Here is a 13,490-nt window from a genome sequence, read left to right on the forward strand (position 1 = left end):
AGACACGCGTCCCCAGGGGTCACTGTGACCCCCTACCTTCCAGCACCGACGCTGGGGGAATCCCAGTCACAGTCGGCTAGTGACATTACCTGGGCTCGAGCCCGTGACGGCCGAGCACAGAGCTCAGCCCGGCGAGTTGAGAGGCCCCCCGACTCAGTGCTTTGAAAAGACGCATTCTCTCCGTGCTGTCTGAGCGCTGGGCAGTCCAGTCCTTGTGTGAGTGCTGTAGTGGGCGGGGCTGAGGACACTGGCTCCAGTCCCCAGCATTCTTCTCCTTTGTCAATGATCAACAAGGTGTGAACAGCAACATCAAGAGCTCTTTTCAGAAAGACCTCGTCACCTATTGATGTTTAAATATAAAGGGGCTGTAAAGCAAACACAGGAATAAACACAGCACGATTTTTTTCTAAAACAATCACTTAGTGTTGCATCCTGCTGCAATGTGGTCTGAATGTGCCTTTGATTCATGCATTTGAAACGGTTTGTTTTTTTGCAGCATCTGAAGCAAACTCGCAGAGCAACTGAGGCATGATGAGCCGGTAATTAGGTCAGCTTTTAGAATGCATGCATTAACGCAGGCCAGGAGATGTTAATGAGCTGTGGCTGGCTTGGCTCAGTTTGAGAGGATGGTGGTGGGGGAGGCAGGTCCCTGCCCTGTCCAGGAGCCCAGGAGAAGAGCTCACCTCTCCCCTGTGGTCCCGGAGGCCGGAAATGGAAAAGCCACTGGGCCTGATCGGGATCCTTTCTCTACGCTGAACCGGTGTGCGCAGGAGCCCGAGCAGAGCGCATGGATTCAGGCTCCAGGGCACAGCTGGAGCAGCGGCATGAGACTGTCTGGGTGGAAAGTCATCTGGCAAAGAGACTCCGGAGTGACACAAGCAGGAAAGAGTGCGCCCGTGGCTGGAAGGTTGCCGGTTCGTATCCCGGGCCGGCAGAGAAATCCTATTCCGCTGGGCCCCTGAGCAAGGCCCTTCACCCCAGCTGCTCCAGGGGCGCTGTACAATGGCAGACCCTGCACTCTGACCCCCAGCTTCTCTCCCTGTCTGTGTGTCTCATGGAGAGCAAGCTGGGGTCTGTGAAGAGACAAATTCCTAATGCAAGAAATTGTATATGGCCAATAAAATGATTATCATCATCATCATCACATCCCGGGATTCAGTCTGGGCTGTGGCTGGAGATGACTGAGGCCTGTCGGGTTCAAGCAGGCGAGCCCAGCTTGCTGTACAGCAGTGAGTCAGGTACCTTGCAGGATTGCAGGGTGGGGTGCGGGGCAAATCCCATGCAAACCCCACTGTGCTACTGGTGGACTCAAGCGTGCAGCAAGCCCAGGTCCAGAGACCCCACTGCCACCAGCCCCTCTGGCCCAAATGGGAGAAGATGATTGACTTGGTGCTGCTGCTTCATTTCCTGTTGGGGCAGGAGAGGCTGATGGACAGGATAGTCCTCCCCTTGTCCTCCCTGACCAGCCTGACGGCCCCAACAAGCCCAGTACCTGACCTGGGAGAACAAATCCTAGTTTACTACACCTCCTATCTGACCAGGATTCCTTACTCTTTCAGGTCCTTCCCCACTGTGAACTCCAACTTCTGTGCCTGCCAGCATTGCAGAACTGACAGGCTGGTCAGGTGGGTACCGTGAGTGCCGTGGTCAGCACTGGGAGCTGTGTAGATCGGATGGCCAGGCAGGCCGCAGGAACGCCCCAGGGAGGGAGGGGTCAGTACTGACACTGCAGCTCCTGGAACAGGAAGCCAAAAGTGACCATCTGAGAGGCCTTTTTAGTCCAAGATGATGAGAGTTCCTCCAGGAGCAGATGGGCCACTACAGGAGCTGAGCCTGTTGTGCACTGTCCCTTGGGAAAGCTGAGTTCAACAGCTATCTGCAGACCAAAATGACTCTGCTGATTCCCAGAAAGGAACTATCATATTTTAAGGGAAGTAACTCATGCTATCTTTGGTTAAACTACTACTTACTTCAGCTCCTGGGTTGTCTCTAAACCAGGCTGAATGAACTGAGAGATGTCCAGTTTTGTTTAAAACTGCTCGAGATCCGAAGATCAGGTGGCATACAGAACAGCAACAGGAGTAAGGTGCTTTGTGCTCCTTCTTTGTTTGTAATGTCAGAAGCGCAGAAGCACAGCTGCCTCTATGCCGGTGTAAAGCCTCAGAAGCCTGAGGAAGTGAGACACCTGGCCATGAGGGGGCTGCAGAGGCACTGCACTGTGCCTCTTCCCCAGTGCAAACAGACAGCTGTGAGCCAGCCTTCCTGTTAGCGCGCTGCTCAGGAACAGAGGGGCGCACCGCAGTATGTGCAGCAGGTGCGATCACCCATTACTGCTTAATGTTGCTGATTGCTAATGAGTTCACTTCAGTGTTCTGGTTTAGCTGATTAAACTGCGTGCTGTGTTGCGATTGTCTATATTGAGGGTACCCTGCTCTTCCGTTCTGTGATCCAGGTACTTTCTAACAAACTGATACCAAACAACATACTTTTTTTAGTGTATTCGTATCTGTGAAGTGCTTGAGTGGTGAAGTCTAATTGCAATTGGCAGCACGTAAGACAATGGCTGAAGTTCCCTCTCTGCTCCCACTGTAGAGTGAGGGATGGTGTGGCCTGAGACCTACAGGGGGCGCTACAATACACTGGACTGAAAATGGAACTGCATGGAATTGGAAAGTGGTGCATTATTGAGGTATGAACAGTACAACAAAATACGTAAATCAGCAATTGATAAAGTGTCGTCCAAGTTACGTGTTCACAGTTCCATGTTTTGGTCCCTGCAGTCTCCCCTGTCAGTGTCTTGTACGCTCGTCATCAGCAGTGATGGCTGCAGCTGCTGTCTGCTGCCTCTCCCTGATCCATTTCTACACGTGGATGTCCTGACCATGCCCCGTCGCTGGCGTTGTTTCTGGCACTGCAGTGTGTCAGAGGAGCTCCAGGGGTGTTTTCGTCCTTCCGATGTGGTTGTGCAAAAGCACTGCAGAGATTTCCATCAAGCCTGGGGCACCACTGCGTCCGGGACAGCACCATTCTTGTGCGCGATTTATGGCGGACGGACGCGAGGGTCTTCTTAAGAAGAGTGTTTCCTGCTTTTCGGACAGCACCTCACTGACCTTGGGTGTGCATTCCTCTTCTTTTTATCCTATTTGAAGTTTTACTTGTTAGTCACTGATAGCTCTTCTACAGGATGTGCACGGACCTCTCCTTCGCACTAGCAAGCGGTAGTTAATGTGTGGCAGTCATTGAAGGTGTCCACGCTGCTCTGGCTGCAGCTGTATGTATACAATACACACAGACCCATGGGAAATTAAGGGTGTGACAAAGCAGGGAGAAAAATAATAACACTTTGAGTTAATAGGGTATGTTTCATTGCAAACTATGTCAAAGTGCTTCACCAGCACAAGGGCCCTCATTCTGAGGGAGTGTGAAATACGCTGCCTTTCTTCATGTTCTGGGCTTTCTAAAAGTGTTTCACTGGGACGATTGATGTTGGAGTGTCCTTCGCTCTGCCTATTGTGTGAGTCCTGCACCACACAGGGCAGGTGCTGCACATACAGTGGGGGCTCTGTGTCTTGGCCAACCGGTTAATTAACACAAAGTTCCTCCTCCGGCCCGTGTCCTCCTCCGTCTGCTCCTGCTCCTGTCCCAGTCTGCCCAGGATCTGGCCTCCCACCACCTCCGGAATGCTCTGCCGGAGCTGGTCCAGCCTCCGACTGCGCTTGAAATCCCACATGGAGGACCTCCCTGGGCCGCCCAGGGCCACCCAGGGCCACCCAGGGGCAAACATGTCATCATACTGCGTCTCGGGCGGCGGCGTCTCGGGCCGAGGTGAAACTGAAAGATGAAAACCGAGACGAAGCCGAGCTGCTTTGAAGGAGGAAGGAGCCCTGCCCTCCCTCCCCGACACCCTTCATCCCTTTGTTCTTGGGTAGATTCTTCACTGTGAAGCACTGTGTCACTGGGGACTCGTGCCTGGGGCCAAGAGTGACTTCCAAATAAGAAAGTAAAAGGTTAGCAAGCGAGGACCCCTGCCTGGTTGATCTGAGGATCTCTTCTAGTAGTTTCGCCAGTAGACACCAGGAAACCTACCTGCTTCAACAACATGGCTGGCTAGGCAGCATGTTCCATACTCCCACAACACTTTGTGTAAAAACTTGCCTCCTGTTCTCAGTTTTAAATGCACTTCACTGTAGTTTCCACTTGTTGGTTTCATGTGTTACTGTGGCCTCTGAAGAAGCCCAATGGGTTCACTTGATTACTGCCTTTGAGGAGTTCTGAAGGCTTGAATCAGTCTCATCTCTTCATCCTGTTGCGCTCACCCAGGCTGTTGTCAGCCGCCTTACCCTGAGGGACAGTCTGGTGGAGTGTTCAGGGGAGCTGGGGTCCACAGCAGAATACCACAGCTTTCATCACCTTAATTAATAATATGCACCTTGAATTCCCTCCAGCAGGACACTGTTTTATATTTAATCTTTTGTGTATTCAAATACGTCCGTCCATCCATTTTCTAACCACTTCATCCAATGTAGGGTAGTGGGGAAGTCGGAGCCTGTCTCGATACAGCCTGGATGAGCCACTAGTCCATCTCAGATCACATGTCAGTCAAGCGCAATTTGCAGTTTTACAATGACCTGGAGAGTACCTGTTTACACAGCGTGAAGCACCTTGATTACCTGGACCACAGAGCAGGGAGTTCAAGCCCTCAGCCTTTGAATTACGAGTCCAGAAATCTAGCCGCTCCTCCACACTACTGTCACAAAGCTTCCTTTCGGCGGCCCTGACTTGTGAGGTCAAGACGACCTCCTGAAACTTCCCAGAACCATACAAAAAATCCCACATGCTGCTTCAGGAAAACACAATGAACCTGTCTTTCCTGAGCAAACGTTTGTGGGTGGAGTGTGGGAGGCCACTTCTTGAGATGCTATTGTTCCATCCATCCATTGTCTACCCATTCATCTAACTCAGGGTCACAGGGCAGCTGGAGCCTGGGCACAGGGTGGGGTGCACCCCGGATGGCACAGCAGCCAATGGCAGAGCTGACACACACACCCACTCACACCAGGGACAATTTCCCAGAAGACACCTGACCCACCAGCATGTCTTTGGACTGCGGGAGGAGTAGCCAGAGCGCCTGGAGGAAACCCACACAAACACGGGGAGAACATGCAGACTCCACACAGACAGCACCCCAGGCCTGGAACTGGACCCCAGGAATGCTGACCACTGCGCCGCAGTGCCGCCCACTACTGTCGTTGTTATTTCTCTTTCTTTTTCCATTCATAGCTGATCTCTGCCTTGTAATAACTGTGAATCGGCACTTTAAGTGGGAAAGTAGTTCACAACAGGGATACAATAAAGCCATCATTCTCTTAATTAACATGAAATAAAAAACTGCTGTTCACAGATGTAAGACATTTTGCGTATTCGGGATTCATTAATTACTGTAAATGTCTCCGTTTAATCGGCCACTCCGCCTGACCTCCGGACCAGAAGGGTCACAATAGTTTATACAAAATGTACAAGACGAAAAGAGGTTACAAGTAAAAATATATTTCCCCTGTTATTTATTGTTAGATTTGATCAAAGCAAATGAATTAAAAGATTTTATTCAGATCCTGCAGTGTATTAACTGATGAATTTGTGCATCAGCTTGAAGTTTTCGTTGCTGTTACTACCGCAGAGACGGGTAGCAAGAACGCCCAGATCCGGACAGATCTACATTACGGCCAAGTCCGGGACACACTCTTAGAATAAAGGCTGTAAGCCATTCAACATAGGGGGAAAAAGAAATGATGTTGTGGCTCACAAGATAAAGTCAGTTTAATAGTATTTATTTGATCGTGCTGAAGGGGGATGAAGTGAAAAATAGATATAACAATAGTCAATAGGCGGGACGAATTAGAACGCCAGCGTTCGTCAAATAGATCGAAGTAATTTTTAGGATACCGAAAATGTTAAGTTTTTTTTTCTTATCACTTATATTTCATTTCTTATGACATGCAATGTAAATAACCTGTGCTTTTAGCCGTGGGCTCGGCTTTGTACCTGTGTGACGTGCGGGGGCGGGCCTGTAGCCCCCCGTCCCCAGTCCCCAGTCGCTCAGGCTTGCGGCGCGGGAGAGCTCGGTTCGTGCGCGTCCTGTTTGGGTACTGGGTCCGGCGGTTCGGGAGGAGCGTTTCCCGGGACCTGCCTCTGAGGCGCAACAGAAAGCCGACAGCAGAAGAGACTGTATTGTTCAAACTATTGCAGAGCGCTTGGGGAGGAGCGAGGCTGTGAGAGGAGAGCGATTTCTCGCCGTGCTCCACGGATTCATCTAGACTTCCTGAAATAGGAAAACGGGGGATCAACTTCCAACATCCTGCACAAGCAGTATTTTTAAATGTTTTGTGAGCGGTGACTGGGGAAGGCGTGTGCTGTCTCTATAAAGTTCATGCGGCGCTGCAGGGAGACTGCTAATATCTAGATTCACGCAGGGCGGCTGGCATTCGCGCTGCTCTGTCTGGGGATAGAGACCACCTAATATCTCGGGATTACTTCGCCCCGCTCGGATACTCCTGCCGGTAGCTGCAGCTCCGCTCCACCGTGCACTTTGGAAAGAGGAAATACAACCGCCAGCATGAGCAGCATTTAAAATCGCAGAAGGCGAAAGGTGTTGGGACCAGCTAGCCGGAGACCGGGGAGTCGGAAGATGAAGACCGAGGTGCTGTGGCTGTTGCTGTGCGTCCTTCCCGGCTGCTGGACAGCAGCGCTGGGCTCGGATGGAGGTAGGTCGGGCTGTGGTCGTCCAGCCGGTGTCCTGCAGGCTTCAGAGCAGAGAGATGTCCGCCTGGCTCGCTGGTGGGTCCGCGAAACTTGCTGGCACTAGCGAGGTGCTTTTATGTATATTAAAAGACACCACTCTAGCCTGTTTTAGTATTGGCGACATAAAACCCTTATGTGTGCTTGTTTATTCCCTTATTTCTCTCGTTACGGGCAAGGAAGTCATTTCCTTAGTGCACTGAATAACAAAACCGGTCAAACTGGAAAAAACAGATAGGAGCCACTGTTTTGTTTGTTTGGAAATCAGCCACTTCTCACCGGCGTGTTTATTACGAGAAAGGATCGTTTTATACTGTGTGTAACTAGATTAAAAAAGAAATTGTACGGCAGGATCAGCAATGAACAGGTCCTCGGTGGAGAGCCAGACGGTGCGGGAGTAGGGACGCAGGGTGCTCTTCTTTTGAGCTTCGTGTGGTAAAACGTGTTACACAAGCAGCCCAGATCCAGGTGGAGGGGAGACGCACCTACAGGCCAGGTTACCGAACTGTTGACTTTTTCCATCGGTCGTGCTTGGCCTCAGGGGGGGAAGGAGAGGGGTCCCCGTGGGGTCCCCGGGTGTGCTGGCTTGTCCTGGTCCCCCTGAGCCGTGTGTGGGCACGGAGCCTGGTGTGCGTGTTGTTTTCAAAATCGTTCCCCTCCCGGGCCCGCCTTGTCTACCTCAATTATGCCTTCTTTCGGGATATTTGCGAAACAAAATCGATTCTTAGTACAGTTTTGCCACTTTATACCTATTTATTGCAAACTATTGTAGCTTAGATTATGCAAGTATACTTAATTTTAAAATGCCGTTACCGAAATTCACCTGGTGAACGTGGAAAAACACAGAAAAACAGTTGTTTTAAAAAAAGAATGAGCGTAGCTCGCGTACATCGTCTGCACAGCAAGAGCTCTCAGCTGAGTATTTTATATATGGGTACAGAGGCAGTGCATAAGGGAAGATCGAGATCTCATATGTACTGAACTGAAAATTGTATGTATATAATATACCTTACGATTGCAAGTCTTAATAAATTGATTTGAAGACTCAAAACAGGGAATGTGGAACAGCATTATTTGATATAATTAACGACACTTGACTTTTTGCAGTCACACACCTGCACACTCGCCTTGCAGTATGAAGCGTTGATTGAGGGTCACCCATGGAACCGGCTGGGCTGTGGCCCTCGGGCCGGGCCTGACCACCTGGGAGGTGATGTACTGCCTTTGCGTGGATCAGGCCGAGACTTCAACAGTGAAGTGTGGTCTTCACAGCAGCTCGGATGTCTTGTGTGGTGTGGAACAGCAGCGTGGCCATCGGAGTGAATTGGCGATACATTACAGCACTGCCCCTAGCTCTGTGGACATGAATGGCAAAGCTGCTGCTTACAGTTTCACTCCTAAAGTGACAAAAATCACTATCTTTCCTTTTAAGTCAGCAGAGAGAAATGGGTATCGGAGTGAATGAATGCTTTGTGAGTTGCTCTTATTTAGCAGAGTGAAAGTTAGAGAATGCAAATGATCTCTTGCCCAGAACATGTGAGTTCTCACATGTTAAATATAAGTGCAGGTTTTTGCTCCTGTGGCTATTTCAGGCTGTGGGCTGTGTGTTCAGAGCAGCTCTGTTCTGGTTAGTTGAGCTGCTGCTGCAGATTATTTTGGGTCTGAGGTCTGTTCTGGTTAGTTGAGCTGCTGCTGCAGATTATTTTGGGTCTGAGGCTCTGTCCGACCCTACTGTGTGAAAACTGAGGCAGGGGAGAGAGATGGCAGGTGTGGGGTCCTTCTGGCGAGGACAGAACGTACCTGACGGCGCTGTGCCCCCTCGCCCCCTCCTGGCAGCAGTGGTGTGGTCTGCGATGATGCTGGTCGCCAGGAGCCAGCAGCCTGCTGCGATGTCGGTCCGGCACAGGAACTTGCAGCCGCTCTGTTTCAGTTCCTGGGCACCACTTCCTCCCGGCTGTGGTAGCGTTTCGACTGCATTGCTACACAAATTGCGAACTAGTGCTCCTGCTAGCTGCTCTTGCTGGTGTTGTAGTGTTAACTGGACAAGAGAGCAGGCGACTCCCACCCTCCAGAGACACAACAGCCGTGTCTGAAGCAGGCACTCGAACCCACAGCCTACCTGGCACTTTCCCACTTTGCTGAGCTGCCCCTACTATGGCCAGCATAGTAAACTGCAAACAAGTGTAGGCATTGATGAATCTTGAGGACTTCAGAAAAAGCATCATTCCTAGATGTGTGCTGGACACTCTCAGGCAGAGCTGCAGTACAGGACTGGAGGACCAGCTGCCTGCATCGCTGTGAGGACAGGAGTAGGGCCTTCAAGTGAGGTTTTAAATCGAGCTTTACAGTAGCTAGTGAGACCCCATGAAGAGCAGCTGGTTAATGTGGGCTTGGAAAGCGTTCAGAGAGCACCCAGAGTGGTCCTGGGGGACAGTCTTTTACAGACAGGTTCCAGACCGAAGGCTGTAAGATCCTAGGAGGCGTCTGCAGTGTCAGCCCCGGGGCGTGTTGCACAGTCCGTGTGCAGCTTGTGTGGTCAGGTGTGCTGCACGCAGCAGTAGCGGAAGGAGGCCAGGGGGAGACAAGTGGAGACCAGCAGGCAGTCCGCTCAGGGGAAGAACAGGAAGTGTGTGGACACGCAGTGGGTTCTTGGTAATCTGGAACAAGTGATGCCCAAATATGGGGTATCTGTAGGAGACGGCAGGACAAAGCATTGGGGTCACACAGCTACTGCTTGACCAAGCGGGCAGGGTGGGTTGAAAGGTGAACGTTCTGATGAGCCAGAGTGGTAGAGGAGGCCAGTGTGGTGGCTTGTGAGCGAAGGGCAGTACAGCAGTGCAGTCTGAGACACATCCTGGTTTCTGCCTGCAGTAGCTCATCAGCCCCCTGAAGCAAGACAGTCTCTATGGTCCAGAGACTAATTGATCTTTAGTCATTTAAACCTCCCCCAGGCTGCCAACTCGTACTATATCTCTGTATTGACATGACTCACACTGGCTCAGGAGTGACTTGACTGTGTGTGACTTGTACCATCCGCAGAGTGGTTCGATCATCACGCTATGATTGTGGAATAATTGCAAATATTCTAGCTGGTACACTGTGTTGTAGTTTGGCTCACAAGCGGTGGAGAACTGTAAGGTTCTTTCCATTAGCACAGTGCTCTTCAAGGACAGAAGCCTCCTTGCTTGTGGAAGCACGCTCTCGGTTAGGATGGGAGGGCCTGAGCTGGGATCCGCATCTCCATGTGCTACGTCTGCAAACTGAGTTTCTTTCCAAAGGCATCTCATCTCCCGTGAAGGTGTTTGTTGAAGCTTGCTGAGCTTCTCAGTACTACACGGGCAATCAACATTCACAAATTATAACCTTCTTATTTCAAATCGAATGTTTTTTATACTTAATGAAACCAAATTTCTCAAAGCTGCACTGAGGTCTCTTGACTTAGTGGGCCGAGGAGGGGTTCAAGCAGGGACAGGTAAGGGGTTTGGGTTGACATGCTGCTGTTTCAGGGGCGGTCCTGTCCTGCTCTGGTGTCATTATCATGTGCAGCCTCGGCGCGTGTCGCTGTGGTTGTGCAGGGAGAGGGGCGTGAGGGGGCCCACCACAGGGGACCGCGCTGGTCTGGGCTTGTTGGGGGTGCGGGTCAGCGAGGGGGAAAGCCTCGTTTGCTCATGTTGGGTTCTCCAAAGGTCAGGTGCGAGAGTGGTGCTTTGGTCCAGGGGTCCCCTGAAGTTCCTGATCTTGGGGACCCACAGAACTGCTGGTTTCATTCCAGCTGTGCCCTTAATCAAACCCTTAACTGCTTTATTGTACAATTCACTTCACCCCCATTTTAGTTTTTTAGTTCCTAAAGATCTTCCAAGTTAACCTTTTAACCATCTCATTTCACACATAGTGTCAGATCTCCAACCTTTGAATAGAAAAATCAACTTGCAGAGATTCCAATTAGGATTTACCTTTATAGTTAACAGAAACGCTAATGAAATTAGAAGGTTAAGTAAAGCGCTGGGCTGGAAAGACCTCCAGCTGGAGTGGGGGTCCCCAGAAGCAGAGTGGGGGACCCCTGTACTAAGCACCCTTGCTTCAGTATTCCAGCCTCTTCTCCTTCGGCTGTGGAGAGCATTTGCATAATAGCCTGGCTGTTTGGGAGAGAGTCTTGTCGGCTGACATTCAGTTCTGCACAGCCTTACTCTCCAGGGAGGGTGTTGTCACTGACATTCTGTGTGCGTGCCCACGATGCATGAATTCATTGTGCCAAGACAAAGAATTAATTTTTGTAAGCACTGAGCTGCTAATCGTTAATGCCTCGGGAGGAGCGATTCAGGGATTCTCTTCCCTCCGCAGTGGATCGGAAAATGAACAGCCCCGTTTGAATTGAAAAGCATTTGAACAATATTGAGCTTATTGTCCACGTCCTGTCTTTAGAATTCCCTCGTGCGCTAGAATGCAGTTGTACGGTAAATATTATATTTCCTTCTTTGTTTTCAGATCTGATACTCCTAATGACCATGGCTTGTTTCAGTGACGGGACCATGTGTGAATTTGAAGTGAGGAAATTGGGGGAAGTTACAGTGCATTCAACTTGTAATGGCAGGAAACAGCCCCGGAGAACAAAGGGAAACATGTTTCGGTTTCAGCGCACAGAGGATGATCATATGAGAGGGGGAAAAGAAAAAAGAAAACTCGAACCCTTAAATAATTGCATTTACGTGAGGCAGAGTGTGTGCAGGTGGAGAGGCTTCTGGTTCCTGCATTTGCTTTTAGTGTGGCCTGTAATTGAAGAGAAAAGAGGTCATTGAGTCAGTCTGTGGGCTTGTGAATTAGCCGGGGCTTGAGGTCGTGACATGTCAGGACTTGGCTGACTGGGGGCGTCCACACTGCTGCTGATTGGAAAGGTGGTCCAGAGTGGAGTGGGCAGAAGGCGCTGTCAGAGCACACCCTGCAGCTCTGCGCTGGAGTGGGCTTCCTGGTGCCCCCAGTGTCGCGGTGAGTGCACCAGGGCTCTGCTGGGGCCGGCTCTCCGACTGTCCCCACTGCTTCAAAAATAAGAACTCCTTGCATTTATATAGCGCCTTGTCAAGTAGCCTGAGGAATCCTGCTGCTCCCGACATCGTTGCCAGCCCATCGAGGTGCGAGCTGCGCAACGCTGGAATCGCATTCTTGAGCCGAGCTTGAGTCTTGTGAAAGGGGGGTACAGGCCAGCACACACAATATGGTGTGTGGTGGGGTGGGGAGTCCTCTGAGGTTACGCCCCTGTTAAGAGTCACACGCTCGGGCTGCAGGGCTACTGCTGAATGGAAAAAAACTGCCTGTGTGTCGGCCAGCATCCTGGCGAGGTGTCTCCGTCTCAGTGAGAGCCGTGCCTAATTAGTCACCATTAGTCACTGGCCTTTGCACGGTACAGCCAGACAGACTCCCCTGCACCCCACTTGGCCTTCGACACCGAGCATGTGCAGCCATCTTCCGGCGTTCTTGTCTCTTTTGGTGGCGAGTGCTGACGATGATGAGCTCATCAGCTGAATGCCTTGAAGTTCATTGCAGTAGTCCAGCACTTGTAAAATAACGACTGCTTGCAGCGTTACCAGGCTGTGAAAAGGGGCACCTCTTGCGCTGGTTGTATCTCTGTATGTAAAACTAGAACAGATTTCTTCCTTGCCTTCATAATGGGTCGTTCTGCTCATTCGTGCCCTTTGAGCAGTTGCATCACAATCCAATTACTCGTCTTACTGGGGGATCGCGGCTGGCGTGAGTGATCCAGACAGCTCTCGCGATCTGAGCTCTTACTGGTTCAAAGAAAGCGAGCTGTTCGAGGTGTGTTGTGGTGTCCAGGTGCTGTCACAGGGGAGCCATGTACTTCCTGTCGGTCACCCCCAGTGGGAGATCGGTCACCCCCAAAAGGATTCTCCAGGAGATGTAGTAGGTGGTGAACAGCCCCCTCTCATCACTGTTTGCTACCTGTTTTCTGGGCTTGAGAATAGTGAGTGTGGTGGTCATTTCCTGTTTGTTTAGCATTGCATCAGTCCTCCTGAGGAGTGCTGTCTTCTGTGTTAGTAAATGAGCTAGTGACCTTGGCCCTTGTTTGCCAGAACCTATACAGCAGGCTGTTGGTTTTGGTGTGTTTATTTGCACTGTTTCTGCTTCCCAACGACATTCCCATTTGCCTGACAAACCAGGAAGCCTGATGCTCCGGAGCTGGGTGCGTGCTCACGGCAAGCAGGTGGTGCATGATGGGACGTCTCTGTCCAAGCTTGCTCTTCCCCGCAGGGTCGGTCTGCGTGCGAGCCGGGGCTGTGTGCCAGACAGCGCAGCTGACTTTGAATCTGTGCTTCTTCTCGTGCTCCACACATGACCCTCACCCCCAGCTTCTCGCCCTCCAGGCAAGTGTGAATGTGTGTGTGGGTGTGAGTGAGAACGCAGCCTGACTCGCACCATCGATCTTCTCCAGCGCCAGGTGGCTGCGCCTCGGGTTCACGCTCCCGAAGAGCGATGAGCCCGCGCGGCGGTGTGTGGCGCAGGGCCGCCAGGAGCCAGGCCGCCTCAGGGCAGGGACCCTCAGTGCCCCCAGTGCGTCGAGCCCTGTCCTGGTGGGTAGTGCGGAGAGCACAGTGTTCAGCTCAGAGCAGGCCCGCGCAGTCCTCTCGGCTGATCCGCTCGATCGCTGACCTGCAGCCGTAATCACCCTGTTGACGTTAATCAAA

General features: G+C 51.4%; 1 protein-coding gene across 1 annotated transcript in view; it reads left to right on the forward strand.

The window, feature by feature from the left end:
* The first annotated feature begins 6,051 nt into the window (after window positions 1-6,051).
* Window positions 6,052-13,490, forward strand: part of sema4f (sema domain, immunoglobulin domain (Ig), transmembrane domain (TM) and short cytoplasmic domain, (semaphorin) 4F) — a 56,266-nt gene continuing 48,827 nt past the window's right edge. Inside the window, exon 1 of the mRNA XM_015343857.2 lies at window positions 6,052-6,761. Coding sequence (XP_015199343.1) covers window positions 6,686-6,761 — 76 coding nt within the window. The 5' untranslated portion in view covers window positions 6,052-6,685. The remainder of the gene's footprint in view (window positions 6,762-13,490) is intronic.

Source organism: Lepisosteus oculatus, chromosome 1 (assembly GCF_040954835.1).
Source record: "Lepisosteus oculatus isolate fLepOcu1 chromosome 1, fLepOcu1.hap2, whole genome shotgun sequence".
Lineage (NCBI taxonomy): Eukaryota > Metazoa > Chordata > Actinopteri > Semionotiformes > Lepisosteidae > Lepisosteus > Lepisosteus oculatus.